At 40.4% G+C, this 23,944-nt stretch overlaps 3 protein-coding genes across 6 annotated transcripts; 2 read left to right on the forward strand and 1 right to left on the reverse strand.

The window, feature by feature from the left end:
* Nucleotides 1-7: 7 nt before the first annotated feature.
* Nucleotides 8-9,193, forward strand: LOC124151766 (N-sulphoglucosamine sulphohydrolase-like). The gene is made up of 7 exons (XM_046524405.2): nucleotides 8-221; nucleotides 1,137-1,269; nucleotides 2,649-2,782; nucleotides 4,364-4,514; nucleotides 5,928-6,166; nucleotides 7,178-7,353; nucleotides 7,647-9,193. Exons 1-7 carry the CDS (start codon nucleotides 131-133, stop codon nucleotides 8,307-8,309), a joined length of 1,587 nt encoding a protein of 528 aa, XP_046380361.2. The 5' UTR covers nucleotides 8-130; the 3' UTR covers nucleotides 8,310-9,193.
* A 1,114-nt stretch (nucleotides 9,194-10,307) lies between these two features.
* Nucleotides 10,308-13,608, reverse strand: LOC124151767. Its single transcript, XM_046524406.2, has 3 exons — nucleotides 13,411-13,608; nucleotides 12,293-12,390; nucleotides 10,308-11,553 (listed from the first exon to the last, which is right to left on the reverse strand). The coding sequence occupies exons 1-3, from the start codon at nucleotides 13,457-13,459 to the stop codon at nucleotides 10,756-10,758; spliced, it is 945 nt and encodes a 314-aa protein (XP_046380362.2). The 5' UTR covers nucleotides 13,460-13,608; the 3' UTR covers nucleotides 10,308-10,755.
* Nucleotides 13,609-14,222: 614 nt separating this feature from the next.
* Nucleotides 14,223-23,495, forward strand: LOC124151740. Of its 4 annotated transcripts, none has more exons than XM_048392168.1 (4): nucleotides 14,223-14,379; nucleotides 18,070-18,198; nucleotides 22,133-22,261; nucleotides 22,842-23,495. In XM_048392168.1, the coding sequence occupies exons 1-4, from the start codon at nucleotides 14,292-14,294 to the stop codon at nucleotides 23,450-23,452; spliced, it is 957 nt and encodes a 318-aa protein (XP_048248125.1). In that variant the 5' UTR covers nucleotides 14,223-14,291; the 3' UTR covers nucleotides 23,453-23,495. The 4 variants fall into 4 exon arrangements, with proteins under 4 accessions (XP_048248125.1, XP_048248124.1, XP_046380302.2 ...); XM_048392167.1 differs by lacking the exon at nucleotides 14,223-14,379 and adding an exon at nucleotides 17,089-17,876; XM_046524346.2 differs by lacking the exons at nucleotides 14,223-14,379; nucleotides 22,133-22,261; nucleotides 22,842-23,495 and adding exons at nucleotides 17,180-17,876; nucleotides 19,008-19,667.
* The last annotated feature ends 449 nt before the right edge of the window (nucleotides 23,496-23,944 follow it).

A 23,944-nucleotide genomic window follows, 5' to 3' on the forward strand; every position in this document is an offset into this window, starting at 1 on the left:
ATGTGACCTAGTACAACATGGAGGAAATGGGAGTTCGGACTTCGTACTTCCCTCCTTCTCGTGCGCTATGCATGGTTTCTGTTCTTGACACAATTATGTGCGTGTGGACGGATTAGATAAAGACGTCAAAATGTATACTGTCACCAGATATGTCTTATTTTTTATGTGTGTGTTGCCGAAAGTCCTAAGTGCAAAGACAAGGAATGTTTTGGTGATTGTAGGTAAGCTTCAAACAATATATACATCACCACTTTGTTATGGAAATGACGTTGATGATTGAATAGATTGTAGTAATTCTACTCAGCGTGGTTTATTCATTTCTAGTACATTTGTAGACACATTTCAAAACATCGTGCTTCATTTGGAGGAAGTACATACAGGAGAGTGGCAGTTAACCCTCTACTCTGGGCATCCGGTATACCACTTAATTTGTCTTGGCATCCAGTTTAAACAACACCAGGGTCTTACCAGTGCTCACAGCTAGCACAAGTAAATTAGATTTGGATTTCCACGTAGAATGCATGGCCATGCGTCCTCATACATGGAGCTTAATTATGACTAAATAATGTATTGTTATTCACTCTTTGCAAAAAAAGTGAAGAAATTTGAGCATTGAAATATTGGCATCTGTGTAGCAGAAAAACATTTCATGGCATCCAGCGTACTGCACTGCAGCATCCATAATACCACAGTTCGGCAGGGGGGTTGATATCTTCATAGAGGGACTATATGATCTACAGTCTGCTGCTAGGGCTGGGACGAGTCCAAATTTACTACCGGCGTACCCAACCCCCTATTACCCGACCCTATCTGGGTACCCGCTGTAAATCTCAAGAGCTAGGTACAAACTGTCCGATTGGGAAAAGTTTGACTGTAGCCCTGGCAAAATGTGTTTAGATACACGTATAAAACAATCTGGTGTATACACTAAACTTGACTTAAGTTTTATTTTTTTCAAACATAAAAAAGTCAGAAGGAATAGGTTGCTGGGGACCAATTCTAACCAAGAATCGCCATGGGAACACTATCCAGTGTAGATATAGAACTATTTATGTTTGAAACTGAGGGCACAGTCACTGTGTAATATTAGAGTAATCGTGGATTAATATATTTACCCCTCACTGTATGTTTCCTAGGTGATGATGCAGGTTTTGAGACACAGGTCTACAACAACTCAGTGTGTCGCACCCCCAATATCAACAAACTAGCCGCCCAGAGTGTCGTCTTCAAGAATGCCTTCACTTCCGTCAGCAGCTGCTCACCTAGCAGGTACCTTCACAGAGACATAAAGATATTCCCAGAGACATAAAGACATTCCCAGAGACATAAAGATATTCCCAGAGACATAAAGATATTCCCAGAGACATAAAGATATTCCCAGAGACATAAAGATATTCCCAGAGACATAGAGACATTCCCAGAGACATAAAGATATTCCCAGAGACATAAAGATATTCCCAGAGACATAAAGATATTCCCAGAGACATAAAGATATTCCCAGAGACATAAAGACATTCACAGACATATAAACAGACAGACAGTTTATTCAGTATTTTAGGCATCAAGGCCCATAGTTCAATGCAGATTGGATATTATCATTGTCACGTGATGTACATGATCAGATTTTATATCAAGTTACACATTCCTCATTTTAAGGACATGTTTTAAGAATACAGAAACAGCATGGATCATATCAGGATTTTCAGAGTTTAGCAGATTTATCATTAACTGATGGTCTTTAAAAGTACCTTGCAACATGGGGAGAAATTTATACCTTAAATGGGAATACTTTTCACATATATGAAGGACATGGTATTCATTCTCTACTTCTCGGGATGAACATTTTGTACAAATAGAATTCACAATATCACCGTCTTTGGACCTGCGACATATATTTACATTAAAATTATGCAATGAAATTCTAAGTTTACAATAAGCTCTGATTAAACGTTTATCATTTAAACAAGTTAAATATCTTTCAGTTTGTAACAATGATTTTAATTTGCTGTAATTGCTGAGATAAAGTGATTCAGAAATACTTTAAGACAATTACAGATACATAAACATGATAAAGACAATCACACACAAATATATACATTCGCAGACACATAAAGAGATTCACAGAGACATTCACAGACACATAAAGGCTTTTACAGACACATGTATGAATTCCTTGACACATATACATTCACCAGCACATATGCATTCACTGACACATAATTCATATGTTAAATCCAACTCACTCACTCACTCCCTTTTAGATTTATTTTGGAAACAGAACTGCCTCCAGGGTAATTGTACCTATGTGGGGAATCAAATCTGATCTCCAGCATAACAAGCAAATCTACTACATGTAATACTTACTACTTGTACGAGGCTACCAAGCGTCAATCATCGTAGTATGTAATAGTACTTGTGTTCAGTATACGACTGTTGCTGTAAGTGTAAGTGTATAACAGATCCGCCATCTTGATTAAGGTAAGGATATGTATCATTCCACTCGGGATGGGGTGGAAGTGTTGCATTGGTATTGAGTCGCATTTTTGGCAAGGTGTCAATCAGCAGTGGTATTAATTTGGAGACGCATTAATTTCAAGATTTACAGAATTAAGTATACGACTGTTGCTGTAAGTGTAAGTGTATGACAGATCCGCCATCTTGACGGGTCTGCCGCAGCACCAGAACGGCATGTACGGCCTGCATCATAGCGTGCATCACTTCATGTCCTTCGACGAGGTGCAGAGTCTGCCAAGGATTTTGACTAATGCTGGTATCAGGACAGGTGTGTATAGCAAGGAAACACAGTTCACTGACATTGGAAGTACTGTCTTGATTATAGTAGGCCAAACATATTTGTTGCTTAATCATGCATCTGCTTGTTTCCAGTATTTTAAAAGTGAAAGATAAAATATGAATTAGAATTTCTTTATTTCTGGTAAAGTTTTATTTTAACATTAGGATAAGCAAAGACGTATGACAACATGATGTATAAGGTTTATTTGCAACTACTGTAGAATGTGTAAAAATAAGAATGTTTGGAATAAAAGAAAGGGATATTCTATATTGCATTATAGCTAAAATGGATAGAATTATCATTAAACCGCCCGCACGTTATCAGAAATGAGTGGGCCACTGTAACTTGATAATGCCCTCATAATGCTTGACGACGGGCCATTATCAAGCCTGTTGTGAGGTGACGTCATAAGGTAGAGAAAGTGACGTCACGTATTGTAGTGACGTCATCTGGTTTGTTCTATGACGTTTCCATGTTTGTAAAATGGGGTCAGTGACATTCGTGTTGATTGCAAAAATTTTAAAAACCGATGTTGTTGTTTCTTTTTATTTGATAACAAATTCCATCCATTTTAGCTATAATAACGATAACGCTATTTTTCAGGGCATTATCATATGCAGAAGCCCTTGGTCTTTTCAACTGCCCTCCTTCGTCGGGCAGTTAATGGAAAACCTCGGGCTTCTGCAAATGATAATGCCCTGAAAAAAAGCGTTATCCTTATAGTAACATCTTTATCTGAAGAAAAGCTGTTTGTGTGTTAAAAAGGCCAATTATGAAAGCATTTATAAAGGCCATGCTAGAGTACAGTTGTGTATTATAAGTGTGAACTATCCAGGGTATAATTGTCATTTGTATTGTTTTTCTTTAAAATCCAAGTTTTCAAATCAAGAGATGGAGCCAATTGGTTTCAGAAAGCTGATACAGTAGAACATGGATATAACAAACTACAAGGGACTGGAGAAATCAGTTTGTTATACACATTGTTCGTTATATACGTTTCCACTCGGAAACGACCGCCATCTTGGCTAAAACAAAACACGAGACACATACACGTTTATACACGTGTCCTTCTGCATCTACCAGTGATTCAGTTAAAAAGTACCCAATGATTCAACTTAAAAACAAATAAATGCACAGCTCGGAAGAAATTGTATATGAAATTATTACTTTATGAGAATAATATATTCCAATATCGTGTTATTTTAGTTACAGCTTTCACTATATATATTTAGAATTATAAGAACCCTAAGCATAGCACTTTGGGATTGTCGGGGATCAGATATCAGTTCACTATATATGTTAGTTCACTGTAGAGAGTTTGTTATCTACGTAAATTTTATATGATAATATATAGGAGATAAATCAGGGATTTTTTAACAGTTCGTTGTATCCGTTTTTTTCGCTCTATCCATGTTCGTTATATCCGTGTTCTACTGTACCTGGATTGGCTCAAGAACCTGTGCATCCTTCCTTTAGATTGGGTTCAAACTTTGCTTGGAGCTCACCCTCCTATGGAAGCACTACTTTCAACATTTTTTATGTTCATCTCTTGTGTTTGTTTCACTACAGGCATTGTGGGCAAGAAGCATGTAGGTCCCGAGCCAGTGTACCCGTTTGACTTCTCCCAGACGGAAGAGAACCACCCGATCCTGCAGGTTGGACGTAACACCACGTTCATCAAGCAGTACGTCCAGGAGTTCCTGGCAGTCAATGACACAAGGTGGGTTACGAAATAATACCCATGTACCCTTGAGGCCTAGTAATGTTTGATATTTGAAAATGCGCATTTCATTGATTCTCAATGACCCCAGATCTCAGTCTGATCTCTATCTGAAGGTATCGTATTGGAGTAAAGGATCTGATGTTAATGTAGACACTACTTCCTTACATCACCTATGAATAATTACATTTTCGTTGTGTTCATTGAAATTCCTGCATTCTGATTAGCTGAATTGGTCACTTGTTCTTGCATTCATTTCCCAATGAATGCAAAAGATTAAGCTACGCCCACCTAGCACACTACTTTTATTACTGAGGAATGTCGGGGAATCCCAATATTACAGTAGAGGGAATTCCCTTTCTGCTCACTTGTAATGTCATGCACAGGACATTTAGCAACATTCATGCATATTCATTGTCCAAACTACCCTTTGAAACCGAAGGCTGAGAATGAATGAAACACCAAAGGTGCAGGCTCGCTCACCTGTTTTTTCCCCGCTCGCCTCGGTTCAACTTTCATGTCTTCAGATTTCATTTCTGACTAGCATTTTTCCAACTGTGTTTTCCCGTTTTCAGCAAAGTAATGTTTGAATCTGGTGGTAACTTACCATGTTATTTGAAACAGCTGCCTACTCCCGGACTTATTTCTTCCCGTTCATTACAGTCTGACTGTTGTAGTTCTTCTCGCCTCTTGCCTTAATTGACAGGTTCAATGAAAATTGTTTTGATCCTACTCTCCCTTGATTGGCTACTGACTGTGTAGGCATGTCAAGTTATGTGCATAAATTAATCGATCAGCTGATTCATGTCACGCCACAGTAGATATTCCTATACATCTCGTCATTTTTGTCTGTTTTGATATATACAACAGTTTTTGGTTAAACTATTTTAGATAAAACATGTTTTACGTTGTCGAATTTAATCATAAGCATTGACTGTATTTTTTTTGGTTCATATATACACGGATTCATACAGTTTGCACATTGGTTTTTCGATTCATACCTCAATGAACCGAAAAAATACAAAGTCAATCCTTAAATGCATTCAGGCGAAATGCAGTGGTAGTAGTGAATCACGTCTATTTTTAGTCAAGTAATGACATGAGGCTGTGGTAGTCAAACTCAGTACAGGAATATTGTGCGAACCCTACCTTTGCCCGATCCTGATACTGAAGCAACGTACAAAGAAGGTGGATGCAAGAAATATGCATGAAATATGCATGTAATCTGAGACCTCAGTGTGTGAGAGCACATGCTGGTTTCCCCTTCGCTAGAACCAGGCTGTAGCTTGGTTCGTCTATTAAAAAAACCGACAACACAAAGTGTCCATATGTATTCATGGGTGATAGAGGAATGCAGTGTATACAAACCTGGGAAGTACTGACAATGTTGAAAGCTTTGTGTTTGAATTTCAGACCATTCTTTCTGTACATTGGTTTCCATGACCCCCACCGTTGTGGCAGCACCCAGCCTCAGTATGGGCAGTTCTGTGAGAAGTTTGGTAATGGGGAACCAGGAATGGGTTTGATCCCAGACTGGAAGCCCGTGAAGTACTCTCCTGATGAAGTAGTGGTGCCCTACTTTGTACAAGACACACCAGCTGCTCGGGCAGACATAGCTGCACAGTACACTACTATCAGCAGACTTGATCAGGGTAAGTAACTCTTTGGCAGCAGGCCTGGATCAGGGAAGGTAACTCTTGGAAGGAGAAAGTATCAGGGTAGGTAACTGTTTAGCAGTAGACTGGATCAGGTTAGGCAACTCCTAGTAGTAATATGGATCAGGGCAGGTAACTCTTGGAAATAGAAGGCATAAGGGTAGGCAACTTGGAAATAGACTAATTCAGGGTAGGTAACTCTCAGTAGTAACCTAGATCAGGGTAGATAACTATTTCACAGAAGAGTAGGTAACACCTGGCAATAGACTGGATCAGGTATGTAATACTTAGTAATAGACAGGAACAGGGCATGTGACTCTTGGCACTAGACTGGACCAGGTTAGGTAACTCTATGCAATAGACTCGATCAGGGCAGGTAACTCTTGGAAATAATAAGCATAAGGGTAGGCAACTTGGAAATAGACTAGATCAGGGTAGGTAACTCTCAGTAGTAACCTTGATGAAGGTAGATCAGGCAACAGACTCAATCAGGTATGTAATGCTTAGTAATAGACTGGACCAGGGTAGGTAACTCTTGGCACTAGACTGGACCAGGGTAGGTAACTCTATGCAATAGACTGGGTCAGGGTATGCAATGCTAGTAATAGACAGGAACAGGGTAGGTGACTCTTGGCACTAGACTAGATCAGGCTAGTTAACTCTTGATAGTAGGCTGGATCAGAGTAAGAAACTCTTGTGTAGTCTTGGTCAGGGTAGGTAAGTCTTTGGTAGAAGGCTTGATAGATTTAGAATGAGTATATAACAAGCCCTCTCTCCACTGTGTAAGTATCAGTATAATACAAGCCCTCTCTCCACTGTGTAAGTATCAGTATAATACAAGCCCTCTCTCCACTGTGTAGGTATCAGTATATAACAAGGTGTATCTCCACTGTGTAGGTATCAGTATATATCAAGGTGTTTCTCCACTGTGTAGGTATCAATATATAACAATCCTTATCTACACTGTGTAGTTATCAGTATATAACAATCCGTATCTCCACTGTGCAGGTATTGGCATGCTGATGAAGGAGCTCCAGGAGGTGGGCGTGGCAGATGACACTCTCATCGTCTACACATCTGACAACGGCATCCCCTTCCCCTCTGGCCGCACCAATCTCTACAACCCCGGCATGGCTGAACCAATGTTGGTGTCATCCCCGGCACACAGGGAGCGCTGGGGTCAGGTCAGTCACACCCCACTGCACATGTTACGAGGTTTACAACCATCACTGAAACATGTTTGCCAGTGTATGTGTTTTCTTTAAAATATACTGAAATGTTTCAAAATTCCAATATACTTTTCATCCAGGAAGGTAAAAATTACTATTACTGCTCACCTCACTGTTTTTATTAAAGGTCTCTTGTTCACAACAAATTTTGAGTTCTGAAAATATTGAAAACTTCGCAAAGTGGTCCAGTATTGTGTTGTGGTCCTCAATAGCACCACATTTGTACCACAACCCTGTCTCTGTTTCAGGAGAGCAATGCTATGGTCAGTCTGGTAGACATTGTTCCGACTGTGCTCGAGTGGTACGGCTTACAGTACCCCAACTATGTCCTCAACAAGCAGCCCGTCAAGCTGACAGGGCGATCTGTCCTCCCCATCCTCCTGGCAGAGCCACCAACAGGCTGGACCTCAATCTACGCCAGTCATGACCTGCATGAGGTCACCATGTATTACCCAATGAGAGTTGTCCAGACTACCCGCTACAAGCTCATTCAGAACATCAACTTCAAGATGCCATTCCCAATCGATCAGGACTTTTATGTCTCACCATCATTCCAAGATATCCTGATGCGTACCAGGCAAGGCCAACCCCTACCATGGATAAAGACATTGCGGGAATATTATTACCGCAGTCAGTGGGAGCTGTTTGACCTTGAACTTGATCCAAAGGAAACCAAGAACATGGCTAAAGATGCAGGATATGCAGAGGTCCTGAAGCAGCTGCAGATGGATCTGACTCAGTGGCAGAACGTGACTGCAGACCCCTGGATATGTGCCCCTGGCGGGGTTCTGGAGGCTAAAGGTGCCCACAAACTCAACCCTCAATGCATGCCTTTAGACAACATGCTTGATGAGGACATTCCACAGTTGAGAACAGAGGACCTTTATAACGTCAAGCAGTTGGACACATGACTTGACCTATGGTTTCCACAACATCTACTGGGTCATGGTTCCAAGCCCATCTGTACTCTTGGATTTCACAGAAGTACCAAAAATCTTTCACCTGCATCACCTTCTGTTAATCTTCCCAAGGCAAGGGAGTTATCTGACTAAAAAATTCCAGTTTCCACCCTTGACAAATTAGACTGGAATTCCGGAAGTTATATTTTGGCTGGACTAACAAATCTAAACATAGTTCAATCCTAATCATGTTATGAAATCGACATCCATACGTAAACTGCCATGCAGATTTCTTGTTGATTGTAGGATTTGCAAAGCATTTGTACCAACAGAATATTTTCTAAATCTTTCCACATTTTTAATCAAGGTGCTCAAGCAATTTAATAAGCTTTGCAAGGTAAAACACATTTTATAGCAATATAGATCTATATTATCTGTGAGATCGTCTTGACAGGGAGCAAGCCATTTCGTTTGAAGCAAATGCAATAATGTGATCGGTGGAATCTGATTGGTCAGTTGGAGGGACAGAGAAGGGATATATCCACTTGTAATAGCCACTGGTGGTGTTACAATCGAGCCGCGAAATTCCAGCCTAGTTCGGCAAGGGTGGAAACTGGACCTTTATAAATACTATTCGACACTTGTCCAAGAAGCTGACAATTTCTTCCATACAATCGGGTTGCATATATACCATTATTTTATTTTCATTTGGATGTAAAAATGTTAAAAAAATGTTTCCTGGTGTGGGGTCATGGGTGGACCAGTTGTTAAAGGTGCTGCAGCTTGTTATGTGGAGTTGCATCCCTTAGACGTGTCAGGAATCTATCACCATGGGATACATAGATCTTTTACAATGTACATACTGGTGTATTTTTAAATAAAAAGCAATGAAAATACATCTTTATCATTTGTGTGCAGGTAAACAAACTGGCCGACTTGTCGTAAGAGGCAACTAACAGGATCAGGTAGTCAGGCTCACTGACTTGGTTGATGCATGTCATTAAATCCCAATTGCGTGGATTGATGCTCATGATGTCAATCACTGGATTGTCTGGTCCAGTCTCGATTATTTCCTGACCACCATCATTTAGCTGGAATATTGCTGAGTGTGGCGTAAACAAAAAACAAACAAAAAAAACAAACAAAAAAACTGATCAAGTAAACAAAGTGACAAAGTCAAACTGGTGACCTACTGGTCAACAATTCACTGTGAATAAATGCATCATTTTCACATGTGTAAATGTGAAATTTGATGTACAACGGTGCTAACAATAACCTTATGTTTTGTTGTATTATGATTTTTGTCACAACTTCAACCTTTATGTATGGATGCCAGTAGTTCATCATGAACATGTAACTTGCCCTCTTTAACCATTTATGCATGTATCATGTAATTTAATTTGTTTGTTTGTTTAACGCCCCCCTCAGCAATATTCCAGCTATATGATGGCGGTCTGTAAGTAATCGAGTCTGGACCAGACAATCCGGTGATTGATATCATAAGCATCGATCCACGCAATTGGGATCGATGACATGCATCAACCAAGTCAGTGAGCCTGACCACCCGATCCTGTTAGTTGCCTCTTACGACAAGCATAGTCGCCTTTTACGGCAAGCATGGGTCGCTGAAGACCTATTCTACCCCGGATCTTCAGGGGTTGTAATTTAATTTCTACAATCTTGCAACCCCTATTATGTTTCTTGGTTGGTCAGCACCATACTGTTCATGGGTTTCACTAAAGTGGTAAACTTCTAAAACCTGCATCAATTCAGGCTTTCCTCTCAAATCAAGCTGACACACCATGATTTAACTGGAATAATGTTCAAAGAGGTGTTAAGCTAAACTCACTCAATCTGGCAATCGATCGCCTCTGTTGTCTAGCGACAGAGCGTTCGCCCAGAGAACAGAAGGTCCGGGTTCGATCCCGGCAATATCATACCTAAAAACGTTAAAAGATAGTACTTGGTATCCTGGGTATTATGGGGCTAAACCAAGGACTGGTCGTCTCGGAGTCAGTATGCTGTGTCTGAGTGGGGTAGTCATGTTACACTGATTCATGGTATCTCAATGAGCTAGCACTATAAAATCGGCATCTGTCCTGACTAGTACAAGCACCCACGCGAGACAAACGTTGCTATATAGGTGCAACAATCTTAGAACCAGCATTAAACCCCATTTCACCTCACCTCAACTCAATCTGGCAATAAGGAATATAGTGTTGTCAGTTCTTCCTGTTTTTTTCTGCCAAGTAAGCATTCTGATGCTTTAATGGAGATGAAGCTGGGGAAAATCGTGACTCACACACCACCAATTTGTTAGCTAGGCACATTGTTTGACCTTGAAATTGATGATAACATTAATGTTCAAATAGACCATATGCACCTCGACTAGACATGGGCACCGTGGAGAGTAGTTCCCCCTTTAAGTGGAACCTCCCCATCCTCATGTTCCATAAAATCATTGTAAGGAACAAATTCTTGACTTTCCACACGTGTTGTTTGTAGTTTCTTCCGAATCCGCACGGAGTAGTGACTTCTTGTCATGACAATAAACGCATGCTTCTCCGACAGACTCATGAACCGTCGGTAACTTGTATGAATTGTCTTTACAACGTTCCATCTTTTCAAAGTCTGTAGCAAGACCACGCGTTCCTTGTTCCTCAGGGGCTTGTGACGTGTGTTCATCTCCGGGTGCTGTTTTAGACCTCGAAGACGTATTCAAAATTCTCTTTTCTTCGGAATGGTCGTGGGAATCGACTGGTTCTTCAAAATGCTTTAAGCCATTTGTCAGTTTCCTTTCTGAATTCAATTGTTCATAAACCGTCTCTAAGTCGTGTTCAACATGAACCTGAAGCCGTTCTTCCGTTTCAATCACGTTTTGGTGCAATGTATTGAGGATAGACCGGTCGTGAGTCGTTCGTTCTGGTGACTGTTTTTGAACCCGACGTCGCTCTTTCATTGCAGTGGTTGGTTTTGCATTGCAGGTCTTCTTAATTATTTTCCTTACAAGGGTTGTTTTTGATGAGAGTGATGGTCGCACAAGCTCGCCGTTTTTGAATATGGGTGGTGGTAGAAGTTGCGAGAGGCTGTAGTTGTCAGCAGCCGTAGTGACGGCGTTGTAGATGGAGATGAGACAGTCACGAACGCTTGTGGAATGGTCACCACTGAGGAACAGTCTCGATGTCTGGCCCCATGACCGGACGACTTCATCATGCAGTTTCCAAAGATTCTGAAGAGTTTCATAGACCCCTGTAACCTGTTGAAAATTACCAATTATTTTCATGTATTTATTAACTATCACATCACTATTTTAGAGTAACAACGCGTCAACATCTTTGGTACCAGATGAGATTTTTGTAAAATTTCAATTAAAGTATCTTCATCCAAAACCACAGATCTGTATGGCCAACGCTAAAATGGTACTTAATACGTTTGCATGGATGGTTATAAATATATGGATTCTATATAGTTACAAAAATCATCACATTAAAAGATTGGTTGGTTGGTTTCTTGTTTAACGCCACACTCAGCAATATTCCAGCTGTATGGCGGCGGTCTGTAAAATAATCGAGCCTGGACCAGACAATCCAGTGATTGATATCATGAGCATCGATCCATATAATTGGGATCGATGACATGCACCAACCAAGTCAGCGAGCCTGACCACCCGATCCCGTTAGTCGCCTCTATAGTCTCATTTCACATCAAGCATGGGTTGCTGAAGACCTATTCTACCCCGGATTTTCAAGGGTGATAGCGAATTGTGACCCAGGGCTGACTTGGCTCCCTATGCCCACATCATAGTTATGAGAATCGTGAAATGGAACAGATCGATCATGATATTACATGTGTGACGTTGCTGAATCAAGTCATATACATAACAATAAGATATAATAAGGTTGTAACGAACGACGAATTGTATGCATACAAAATTATAACGAACAGTTGTGCATGATCAATATCCACGCATTAAGTCACAACTGAGGTTTTCTCACCTTCACCTCGTGGAGAATGACATTCCTCAGTAGAAACAACCACATTCTCATGTCGTCAAATTCTTCTAAGATTTCATTACTGAACAAGTACTCCAAGTCTGAAGAGAATGAGTGAATTGAATGAATTGTTGGTTATCGCCGTTCTGTACAGTATTTCATCTATATCAGGGCGTGTAAGACAGTTATCACTTTGGTGAAATTACTAGAACGGTAAAACTGGACAAACCATGGATCATAATCGGGGCGAATTTGAGTTTCGATACAAAGATCAGTGGATCCTGGCACAACTAAGGAACATAACTCTTCAGAACGTATTGCAGCGCCCGAGACAACTGCATGAACATGAACAGTTACAAGCACAGGCCATTTACAGAATATGTTCGATGTTATAAGTTGAGAAAGAATGCGCAATTCTTACTTCACCTTTGCCTAAGAATGAGTGTCTATAACCCAAAGCCATGTATAAAAGATAGTGATCTCATTGTAATATGCGAGCGAGTTTGGTTTTAAGCTGCTTTGAACTGTTTACAGTATTTCAGTTATATCACGGGGTGTCAGCTTGATGTGGGAGGAAGTGATGAAGGTATTAGACGTTTAACACTTTGGTGAAGCCCCCGAGCACAGGTTTGGTGAGGACATATTTACCAATAAACATGATCAGGGAGAATCTGGGCATTGTAACTAAAGATAACAATTCATATTGACTTGCAATGCAGCTGTCAGCATGAACACAGTGGCCTACTGTGTTTAGAGTCATTCAGTATAAATTCGTTAAAACGGGGAAGTAGTAACTCAAACTCCATTACTATACGTATGGTTTAAGATACATCCGGATTCTATAGATACACCATGGTCTGCATCGACACTCCGCCTTTCTCGAAATACGGATAACTCGAACCCTTTTAGAACTTCGTGGAAATGTTTGTCGTAAGATCCGACCGAAATGAGGATCGGGTTGTTATGATGCGGTATCGCTAATCACGGACAACGTGGAACGTTATTCAAACCGATTTGCTATTTTCAGACTACCGTCATTTGGTGAGAATATTGCTGACCGCGGTGCCGAAAGACAGTCACTCAAACTAACCAGATTACAATGTCCAAACAAAACATCTTACCTTTTCTGTGTCTGGCGCCACGCAGCCAGTCTTCTCCACAGTATGTCATACTGGCCTACACGCAGGCATTGCACACATGCGTGTATGTACTCACTTCCCGGTTGATCAGTGCTCCGTGCCCAGGGCGACAGAGGCATGGCTTGTGAATGACGTGCATGTGTAAACTGTCAACCAGAATTCAATATTATCGATCCTACTGAACACTTTTCCAACAGCCGTAGAATGTACCCGTCTCCGTTTCATTATAATTTTACGTACAAAAATATACATTGTAATTATAACACCATGTGAATAGTGTATCAAATACCTAATCAAACCAATATTTGTTTCCAGCGAGTATATCACACAACACGCCACAGTGACGCTGGTCGTTAAAGTCCCCAATATTGATTTGCAATAAGGGCACGCAGTGTATCACATATACCGTTTGTTTGAATGCATTAACACCGTCATTGTTCACCATCTTCTCCATATGTACTGAACATATCACAGAAACCTATGGTTGTGGGTTCGAATCCATGTACGCTCCGATTTTGTTTCTAGGTTTGTCAGCATCATACTCGTTCTCGTTGGTATTATCAAAGTGGTTAACGTCTGAGACCTGCATCATTCGGGGTTTCCTCCCATGTTAATCTGACACGCCGTGCCGGAATGACACGAGTCAATTCGTCACCACCCGCCCCATTCGACCAACTCGTGTTATTCCGGGACAAGCAGGTTACGGAAAGGGGCGAGTGGTGACAAAAGCGACATCTACCGGCTAGACGTCGCTATGACGTCATTAGGCGATATTGTGACGTCACGCCATTGTCTGACATTGTCTCAGCTAGCTACAGCAGCACTGCAGTACGCTCTTCATTTATCGAGATTATCTAAGAATTATGCGAGACAACAGACATCTGACCGTGTCCGAGTGTGAGGGGTTTGATTCCGAGGTGGCAGAGTGTTTTTCACGTACAAAACCGACAGGTATGCGCCGTTATATATCATAACAGCATTACCCTTTTTGGAAACCATACAATCTGTTATAGATTTTTTGAAAGCTCTTGGAAATGTGCATTCGACAGTATCAGTAAAATAAATAAAATTCACCAAAGCTATCACTTTATGGCCATTAGAAGCTATGTAACAAATCAAAATATTCGGTGATTTTCAAGTGTCTATCAGTAGGCCTTTATACCTCAAGACCAATATCCAAAACCTCAAACAGTATGGTATCTGCGGAAAGAGCAGACCATGGGCAGTAATCTGAATACAAGGAAAGGCCTAATTGGGAAATGGGACAAAGAGTAAAAAATAAAAATAAATAATAATTCACGCGCAGACATTGAACCTGACCGAAGTGTGCGCAGAACGTTCCAAATACATTGTTTAGATCCTTGTGGTATTACCTGTGACTCCATACTAGAAACTTGTAATCTGACCTATTTCAAGGGATTGATCCAAAAGGACCCAATTTCCAAACGTGCTTGTTGTAACCCCCAGTTAATTGGATTGATTGGTTATATACCAAATTCGATTATTGCGTTTTCAGAGTTCCACGATTTGGCTCCCAAACACGTCACAATAAAACCAAGCCCTATTCGTCCCGAGCCACCATTCCAATGGGACTGTAGTAAAAAGGACAAACAACTTGGCAAAGAGTTCGAGCTCCACGTGCATCTTACGGCTGTCCTGGTTGAGGTGGACATTCTCCGGGCTGACCTGCGAGATGCACGACTCCGTTCCCAATGTCTGAAACTGAAGAACCAACATCTTCAGAGACAAGCCAGACAACTCTCGGAGGAGAAAGACTCCCTCAGGGAGCAGGTGGATCGCTTGATGAAAGAGGTGGACATGTTGAGTGTTGAAAGACTGTGTGTACATTCAGGAGAGGGAGAGGGTGTTGGACTTGTTCAGAGATCAGGGGCTACACAGACCACGTGCTTTGACCACATTATCCAATCAAAGAATGGAATGCCTCGTGAACAGGACAAAAGGTCAACAAGACATCATGAACTCTCTCAAAGTAGTCTGTCATCAAAGAAACATATGTCATCAAGCACAACCAATTTGATAGAAACTTGTAATCAGAAACAAAATGTACAAAAGTCCAAATCTTTCTTTGGTCGTTTTACAAAACTGTTCAGAAGGAACAAATCATAATGTAATTCAATCCTTTTTAATGATGGTAATAACAATTGTTTCAGTTCAAGAGCATTGTCTTCGTTATTTGTTAACAATGGTTGGTTTTCACTAGTTACAAGAGATCTGCCAACATGTATTGGACATGTGTTCCATTAATTTTAACATATTGACATTGACACCATACAGTCATTCATTCAATCATGAGTAGGTTTTACGCCGCTTTTATATTCCAAGTTTTACGCCGCTTTTAGCAATAATCCAGCAATATCACAGCGGGGTACGCCAGAAATGGGCTTCACACATTGTACTCATGTGGGGAATCGAACCCGAGCCTTCGGCGTGACGATGCAAACGCTTTAATCCACTGGGTTATCTCTATGGACAGTACTTTCGACTGGTTTGACTTGTGTTCGGCGCTATTCTCGCTGCGCTTTGCGACGCAACTCCTATCGGAGGATTGAAGAATGAAAAGCCGAATATCGTATCGAAGAATATACTAAAAGGGCTTCTGTTCTGCTAAAGGCATTGTTATTTATGCAGAAATAAAGATTACCGTGCGTATTTTTTCGTAAACTAACCCGGAAATAACAATCAGCTGTACACACATTTCCTACCAGTCTACAGCGATGATTCGGTTAAAAGATGCCCAATAATATAACTTCAAAGAAAAGTACATTCCTCCAGCAGTTGACATGTCATGGGCCAGTTTTCGGTCAGTTTGAAGAAAACTGCATACAAGGCTTTTGCTACACGTGGTGTTGTAATGGATGGTCTTATTATATTATTATGCTGTATTATACTGTTATATTCTTTGTTCTGTTTTTCTTAATCACCTACAACTGTACAGTTATTATTAATCAAGCGCGAACGCCTTAACCACTAGGCTAGTCATTTGAACCTAATGCATTCAGAACAAGAATACAATACAACATACAAGATATGTTCAACAACTTTAGATGATCCGAGCACTGTGGGGGCATACCATTAGTACTGGCCTTGGTGCCAGTTGAATTGATGCCCACACAAAACATATACATATATATCTTTCATAAATAGTGGACAAAACTCTTTCCATAATCATAAGAAGGTTCTGCTGAAAGCAGAGTCCATTGTACGATTTCGAATGTATTATAAAAATGTATTTCTGAATCACTAATAAATAGTGATGACACCAGATGATGGCGAAAAGGGGAGTATATCCTGCCTCACCGGTCACAAACACACACAAAGGCAAGTCAAGCGTTCTCCTGAACAAAAACGGGAACATATTCATATGTTATCATAAGCTAAGTGAGAATTCTCCAGCCTATTGTATGGTGCTGACAAATCAAGAACCAACGACCAGAGAATTCTGTGTATGGTACGTCTAAGAAGGACGCATGTCTGCACAGCGTGTTGCCGCGCCCTAGACAACTGGTCCATCTGCTATAATCATGAACAGTGCATGTCGTAAAATACCAAGAAAAACGGTTGGAAATTTAAAAGAATAACTGGTCCATGTAATTTTTACTGTTTAAATTGAGACATGAAAGAGTGATTTGGAAGGATGTAAAAGTTTCCATATTTGAGTCACTCAGTGACGTGTATGGAACTAAGAAGTTTGAAGCGATGCTGAGTTTTCATCCTCACAAACGTTTATGAAAAAAAATTTTTTTATCTGACACGCCGCTATTTAACCGAAATTATGTTTAATGCGTCCTTAAAACCCAACTGAATCACTCATTTTACCTGTAACACAGAAGGGACTTTTCAACCCTTAATGGGGTTTTTCAACACTTTCATCTGGCCTTGACCAAACTATTTCCCTGTTGCTTTCCTGCGCAAGCACATGTTTACAGATATAAATACAATTGTGAAATGCCACTGATAGCTCAAAATAAAAAAAAATCTCTTCCAGAAAAGAAATACATTTGAAAAAACACATGAAAATATCGCCAATTCCTTTTACAGCTTTTGGATTGATATTGTTAATAATGATTTGATCTAAGCCCATGATATTATACTAAAGAACAAAGAGCATCTCATGATCATGGTATGTTTCGGCTGTGTACCAATTGGAACACACTCAAGACGAAATATGCCGATATCTTCCGAAGGTATTTTCGCCGAACGGACAGCGACATCTACCGACTAGACGACACTATGACGTCATTAGGCGATATTGTGACGTCACGCCATTGTCTGACATTGTCTCAGCTAGCTACAGCAGCACTGCAGTAGGCTCTTCATTTATCGAGATTATCGAAGCATTATGCCAGTTACCAGACGTCTGACTGTGTCCGAGTGTGAGGGCTTTGATTCCGAGGTGGCGGAGTGTTTTTCACGTACAAAACCGACAGGTGTGTATGCCCTTATATATAATAACAGAGTTCAACTATACAACTTCAATTCTTTAAAACGAAAAGGATTTAAGAACCAACCACTTCATTTGCATCACTTCCTTAATTTTATGCCATAGTTGTATATATGACATCTGATTTACACTTGCCAGTTGGATTGATTCTATACTAAATCCGGTTATTGCTATTTCAGAGTTTCATGATTCGGTTCCCAAATACGTCACAATAAAACCAAGACCAGTCGCCAGGCGTCTGACCGTGTCCGAGTGTGAGGGGTTTGATTCCGAGGTGGCAGAGTGTTTTTCACGTACAGAACCGACAGGTATGTGCCGTTACATATCATAACAGCATTTGACTCTACAACTTTAATTATTTCAATTGAAAAAGTTTTCCGAATAAGCCACTTTATGTTTACCATTTCCTTCATTTTATTCGGTAGATGTATATAATCTGCATGTCCAAGCCTGGTCCAAGCGTTTCCGACCATAATGCTTAGGGGCTGCTCAAGTTACCCTTTTTGGAAACCATACAATCACTTATAGATATATTGAAAGCTCTTGGAAATGTGCATTCGACAGTATCAGTAAAATAAATAAAAACCACCGAAATAATGACTTTATAGCCATTAAAAGCTATGAAAAAATCAAAATATTCGGTTGGCTTTCCAATCTCATTAAAATCAGATCTTAGTTCTCACTACCGCTAAACAAAGCTTTGTTTAGCGGTAGTGAGAACTAAGGTCTGATTTTCAAGTGTCTATCAGTAGGCCTATATACCTCAAGACCAATATCAAAAACCTCTAACAATATGGTATCTGCGGAAGGAGCAGACCATGGGCAGTAATCTGAATACAAGGGAAGGGCCAAGTGGGGAAATGGGACAAAGAGTAAAAAATAAAGATAAATAAAAATCCACGCGCAGACATTGAACCTGGCCGAAGTGAGCGCACAACGTTCCAAATACATTGTTTAGATCCTTGTGGTATTACCTGTGACTCCATACTAGAAACTTGTAATTTGACCTATTTCAAGGGATTGATCCAAAAGGACCCGATTTCCAAACGTGCTTGTTGTAACCCCCGGTTAATTGGATTGATTGGTTATATACTAAATTCGATCATTGCGTTTTCAGAGTTCCACGATTTGGTTCCCAAACACGTCACAATAAAACCAAGCCCTATTCGTCCCGAACCACCATTCCAATGGGACTGTAGTAAAGAGGACAAACAACTTAGCCAAGAGCTAGAGCTCCACGTGCAGCTTACGTCTGTCCTGGTTGAGGTGGACATTCTCCGGGCTGACCTGCGAGATGCACGACTCCGTTCCCAATGTCTGAAACTGAAGAACCAACATCTTCAGAGACAAGCCAGACAACTCTCGGAGGAGAAAGACTCCCTCAGGGAGCAGGTGGATCGCTTGATGAAAGAGGTGGACATGTTGAGAGCTGAAAGACTGTGTGTACATTCAGGAGAGGGAGAGGGTGTTGGACTTGTTCAGAGATCAGGGGCTACACAGACCACGTGCTTTGACCACATTATCCAATCAAAGAATGGAATGCCTCGTGAACAGGACAAAAGGTCAACAAGACATCATGAACTCTCTCAAAGTAGTCTGTCATCAAAGAAACATATGTCATCAAGCACAACCAATTTGATAGAAACTTGTAATCAGAAACAAAATGTACAAAAGTCCAAATCTTTCTTTGGTCGTTTTACAAAACTGTTCAGAAGGAACAAATCATAATGTAATTCAATCCTTTTTAATGATGGTAATAACAATTGTTTCAGTTCAAGAGCATTGTCTTCGTTATTTGTTAACAATGGTTGGTTTTCACTAGTTACAAGAGATCTGCCAACATGTATTGGACATGTGTTCCATTAATTTTAACATATTGACATTGACACCATACAGTCATTCATTCAATCATGAGTAGGTTTTACGCCGCTTTTATATTCCAAGTTTTACGCCGCTTTTAGCAATAATCCAGCAATATCACGACGGGGTACACCAGAAATGGGCTTCACACATTGTACTCATGTGGGGAATCGAACCCGAGCCTTCGGCGTGACGATGCAAACGCTTTAATCCACTGGGTTATCTCTATGGACAGTACTTTCGACTGGTTTGACTTGTGTTCGGCGCTATTCTCGCTGCGCTTTGCGACGCAACTCCTATCGGAGGATTGAAGAATGAAAAGCCGAATATCGTATCGAAGAATATACTAAAAGGGCTTCTGTTCTGCTATAGGCATTGTTATTTATGCAGAAATAAAGATTACCGTGCGTATTTTTTCGTAAACTAACCCGGAAATAACAATCAGCTGTACACACATTTCCTACCAGTCTACAGCGATGATTCGGTTAAAAGATGCCCAATAATATAACTTCAAAGAAAAGTACATTCCTCCAGCAGTTGACATGTCATGGGCCAGTTTTCGGTCAGTTTGAAGAAAACTGCATACAAGGCTTTTGCTACACGTGGTGTTGTAATGGATGGTCTTATTATATTATTATGCTGTATTATACTGTTATATTCTTTGTTCTGTTTTTCTTAATCACCTACAACTGTACAGTTATTATTAATCAAGCGCGAACGCCTTAACCACTAGGCTAGTCATTTGAACCTAATGCATTCAGAACAAGAATACAATACAACATACAAGATTTGTTCAACAACTTTAGATGATCCGAGCACTGTGGGGGCATACCATTAGTACTGGCCTTGGTGCCAGTTGAATTGATGCCCACACAAAACATATACATATATATCTTTCATAAATAGTGGACAAAACTCTTTCCATAATCATAAGAAGGTTCTGCTGAAAGCAGAGTCCATTGTACGATTTCGAATGTATTATAAAAATGTATTTCTGAATCACTAATAAATAGTGATGACACCAGATGATGGCGAAAAGGGGAGTATATCCTGCCTCACCGGTCACAAACACACACAAAGGCAAGTCAAGCGTTCTCCTGAACAAAAACGGGAACATATTCATATGTTATCATAAGCTAAGTGAGAATTCTCCAGCCTATTGTATGGTGCTGACAAATCAAGAACCAACGACCAGAGAATTCTGTGTATGGTACGTCTAAGAAGGACGCATGTCTGCACAGCGTGTTGCCGCGCCCTAGACAACTGGTCCATCTGCTATAATCATGAACAGTGCATGTCGTAAAATACCAAGAAAAACGGTTGGAAATTTAAAAGAATAACTGGTCCATGTAATTTTTACTGTTTAAATTGAGACATGAAAGAGTGATTTGGAAGGATGTAAAAGTTTCCATATTTGAGTCACTCAGTGACGTGTATGGAACTAAGAAGTTTGAAGCGATGCTGAGTTTTCATCCTCAAAAACGTTTATGAAAAAAAAATTTTTTATCTGACACGCCGCTATTTAACCGAAATTATGTTAAATGCGTCCTTAAAACCCAACTGAATCACTCATTTTACCTGTAACACAGAAGGGACTTTTCAACCCTTAATGAGTTTTTTCAACACTTTCATCTGGCCTTGACCAAACTATTTCCCTGTTGCTTTCCTGCGCAAGCACATGTATACAGATATAAATACAATTGTGAAATGCCACTGATAGCACAAAATTAAAAAAAATCTCTTCCAGAAAAGAAATACATTTGAAAAAACACATGAAAATATCGCCAATTCCTTTTACAGCTTTTGGATTGATATTGTTAATAATGATTTGATCTAAGCCCATGATATTATACCAAAGAACAAAGAGCATCTAATGATCATGGTATGTTTCGGCTGTGTACCAATTGGAACACACTCAAGACGAAATATGCCGATATCTTCCGAAGGTATTTTCGCCGAACGGACAGCGACATCTACCGACTAGACGACACTATGACGTCATTAGGCGATATTGTGACGTCACGCCATTGTCTGACATTGTCTCAGCTAGCTACAGCAGCACTGCAGTACACTCTTCATTTATCGAGATTATCGAAGCATTATGCCAGTCACCAGACGTCTGAACGTGTCCGAGTGTGAGGGCTTTGATTCCGAAGTGGCGGAGTGTTTTTCACGTACAAAACCGACAGGTGTGTATGCCCTTATATATAATAACAGAGTTCAACTCTACAACTTCAATTCTTTAAAACGAAAAGGATTTAAGAACCAACCACTTTATTTGCATCACTTCCTTAACTTTATGCCATAGATGTATATATGACATCTGATTTACACTTTCCAGTTGGATTGATTCTATACTAAATCCGGTTATTGCTATTTCAGAGTTTCATGATTCGGTTCCCAAATACGTCACAATAAAACCAAGACCAGTCGCCAGGCGTCTGACCGTGTCCGAGTGTGAGGGGTTTGATTCCGAGGTGGCAGAGTGTTTTTCACGTACAGAACCGACAGGTATGTGCCGTTACATATCATAACAGCATTCGACTCTACAACTTTAATTATTTCAATTGAAAAAGTTTTCCGAATAAGCCGTTTGAGCCGGGTTCAAATGTGCACGCGACAGTATCAGTAAAATAAATAAAATTCACCAAAGTTACCACTTTATAGCCATTAGAAGCTATGTAACAAATCAAAATATTCGGTGATTTTCAAGTGTCTCTTAGTAGGCCTTTATACCTCTAGACCAATATCCAAAACCTCTAACAGTACCGTATCTGGGGAAAGAGCAGACCATGGGCAGTAATCAGAATACAAGGGAAAGGCCTAGTTGGGAAATGGGACAAAGAGTAAAAAATAAAAATTAAAAATAATTCACGCGCTGACATTGAACCTGACCGAAGTGTGCGCAGAACGTTCCAAATACATTGTTTAGATCCTTGTGGTATTACCTGTGACTCCATACTAGAAACTTGTAATTTGACCTATTTCAAGGGATTGATCCGAAAGGACCCTATTTCCAAATGTGCTTGTTGTAACCCCCGGTTAATTGGATTGATTGATTATATACTAAATTCGATTATTGCGTTTTCAGAGTTCCACAATTTGGTTCCCAAACACGTCACAATAAAACCAAGCCCTATTCGTCCCGAGCCACCATTCCAATGGGACTGTAGTAAAGAGGACAAACAACTTGGCAAAGAGCTCGAGCTCCACGTGCAGCTTACGGCTGTCCTGGTTGATGTGGACATTCTCCGGGCTGACCTACGAGATGCACGACTCCGTTCCCAATGTCTGAAACTGAAGAACCAACATCTTCAGAGACAAGCCAGACAACTCTCGGAGGAGAAAGTCTCCCTCAGGGAGCAGGTGGATCGCTTGGTGAAGGAGAGGGACATGTTGAGAGCTGAAAGACTGTGTGTACATTCAGGAGAGGGAGAGGGTGTTGGACTTGTCCAGAGGTCAGGAGCTACACAGACCACGAGCTTTGACCACATTGTCCAGTCAAAAAATGGAATGCCTCGTGAACAAGACAATAGGTCAACAAGACATCATGAACTCTCTCAAAGTAGTCTGTCATCAAAGAAACATATGTCATCAAGCACAACCAATTTAATAGAAACTTGTAGTCAGAAACAAAATGTACAAAAGTCAAATTCTTTCTTTCGTCGTTTTGCAAAACTGATCAGAAGAAACAAATCATAATGTAATTCAGTCCTTTTTAATGATGGTAATAACAATTGTTTCAGTTCAAGAGCATTGTCTTCGTTATTTGTTAACAATGGTTGGTTTTCACTAGTTACAAGATATCTGTCAACATGTATTGGACATGTGTTCCATTGATTTTAACATATTGACATTGACTCCATACAGTCATTCATTCAATCATGAGTAGGTTTTACGCCGCTTTTAAAATTTAGCAATAATCCAGCAATATCACGACGGGGTACACCAGAAATGGGCTTCACACATTGTACTCATGTGGGGAATCGAACCCGAGCCTTCGGCGTGACAAAGCAAACGCTTTAATCCACTGGGTTATCTCTATGGACAGTACTTTCGACTGGTTTGACTTGTGTTCGGCGCTATTAACCACTAGGCTACTCATTTGAACCAACTCGTGTTATACCGGGACAAGCCGAATAGCGACTCGTGCCCCTCTCGTGGCCATTTTTTCCGACTGGGTTCAGTCTGAGC

This window comes from Haliotis rufescens, unplaced genomic scaffold (assembly GCF_023055435.1).
Source record: "Haliotis rufescens isolate VD_foot unplaced genomic scaffold, xgHalRufe1.0.p SCAF_11, whole genome shotgun sequence".
In the NCBI taxonomy this organism is placed as follows: Eukaryota; Metazoa; Mollusca; class Gastropoda; order Lepetellida; family Haliotidae; genus Haliotis; species Haliotis rufescens.

Coding starts and splice junctions, on each gene's coding strand:
- LOC124151766 (XM_046524405.2), top strand. CDS start 131: ATGTATACTGTCACCAGATATGTCTTATTTTTTATGTGTGTGTTGCCG. Junction 2,783..4,363: donor TAATGCTGGTATCAGGACAG/GTGTGTATAGCA, acceptor GTTTCACTACAG/GCATTGTGGGCAAGAAGCAT. Junction 4,515..5,927: donor CTGGCAGTCAATGACACAAG/GTGGGTTACGAA, acceptor TTTGAATTTCAG/ACCATTCTTTCTGTACATTG.
- LOC124151767 (XM_046524406.2), bottom strand. CDS start 13,459: ATGACATACTGTGGAGAAGACTGGCTGCGTGGCGCCAGACACAGAAAA. Junction 12,391..13,410: donor TGGCGCCAGACACAGAAAAG/GTAAGATGTTTT, acceptor CATTCTCTTCAG/ACTTGGAGTACTTGTTCAGT. Junction 11,554..12,292: donor TCATTCTCCACGAGGTGAAG/GTGAGAAAACCT, acceptor AATTTTCAACAG/GTTACAGGGGTCTATGAAAC.
- LOC124151740 (XM_048392168.1), top strand. CDS start 14,292: ATGCGAGACAACAGACATCTGACCGTGTCCGAGTGTGAGGGGTTTGAT. Junction 14,380..18,069: donor TTCACGTACAAAACCGACAG/GTATGCGCCGTT, acceptor TTGCTATTTCAG/AGTTTCATGATTCGGTTCCC. Junction 22,262..22,841: donor TTCACGTACAGAACCGACAG/GTATGTGCCGTT, acceptor TTGCGTTTTCAG/AGTTCCACAATTTGGTTCCC.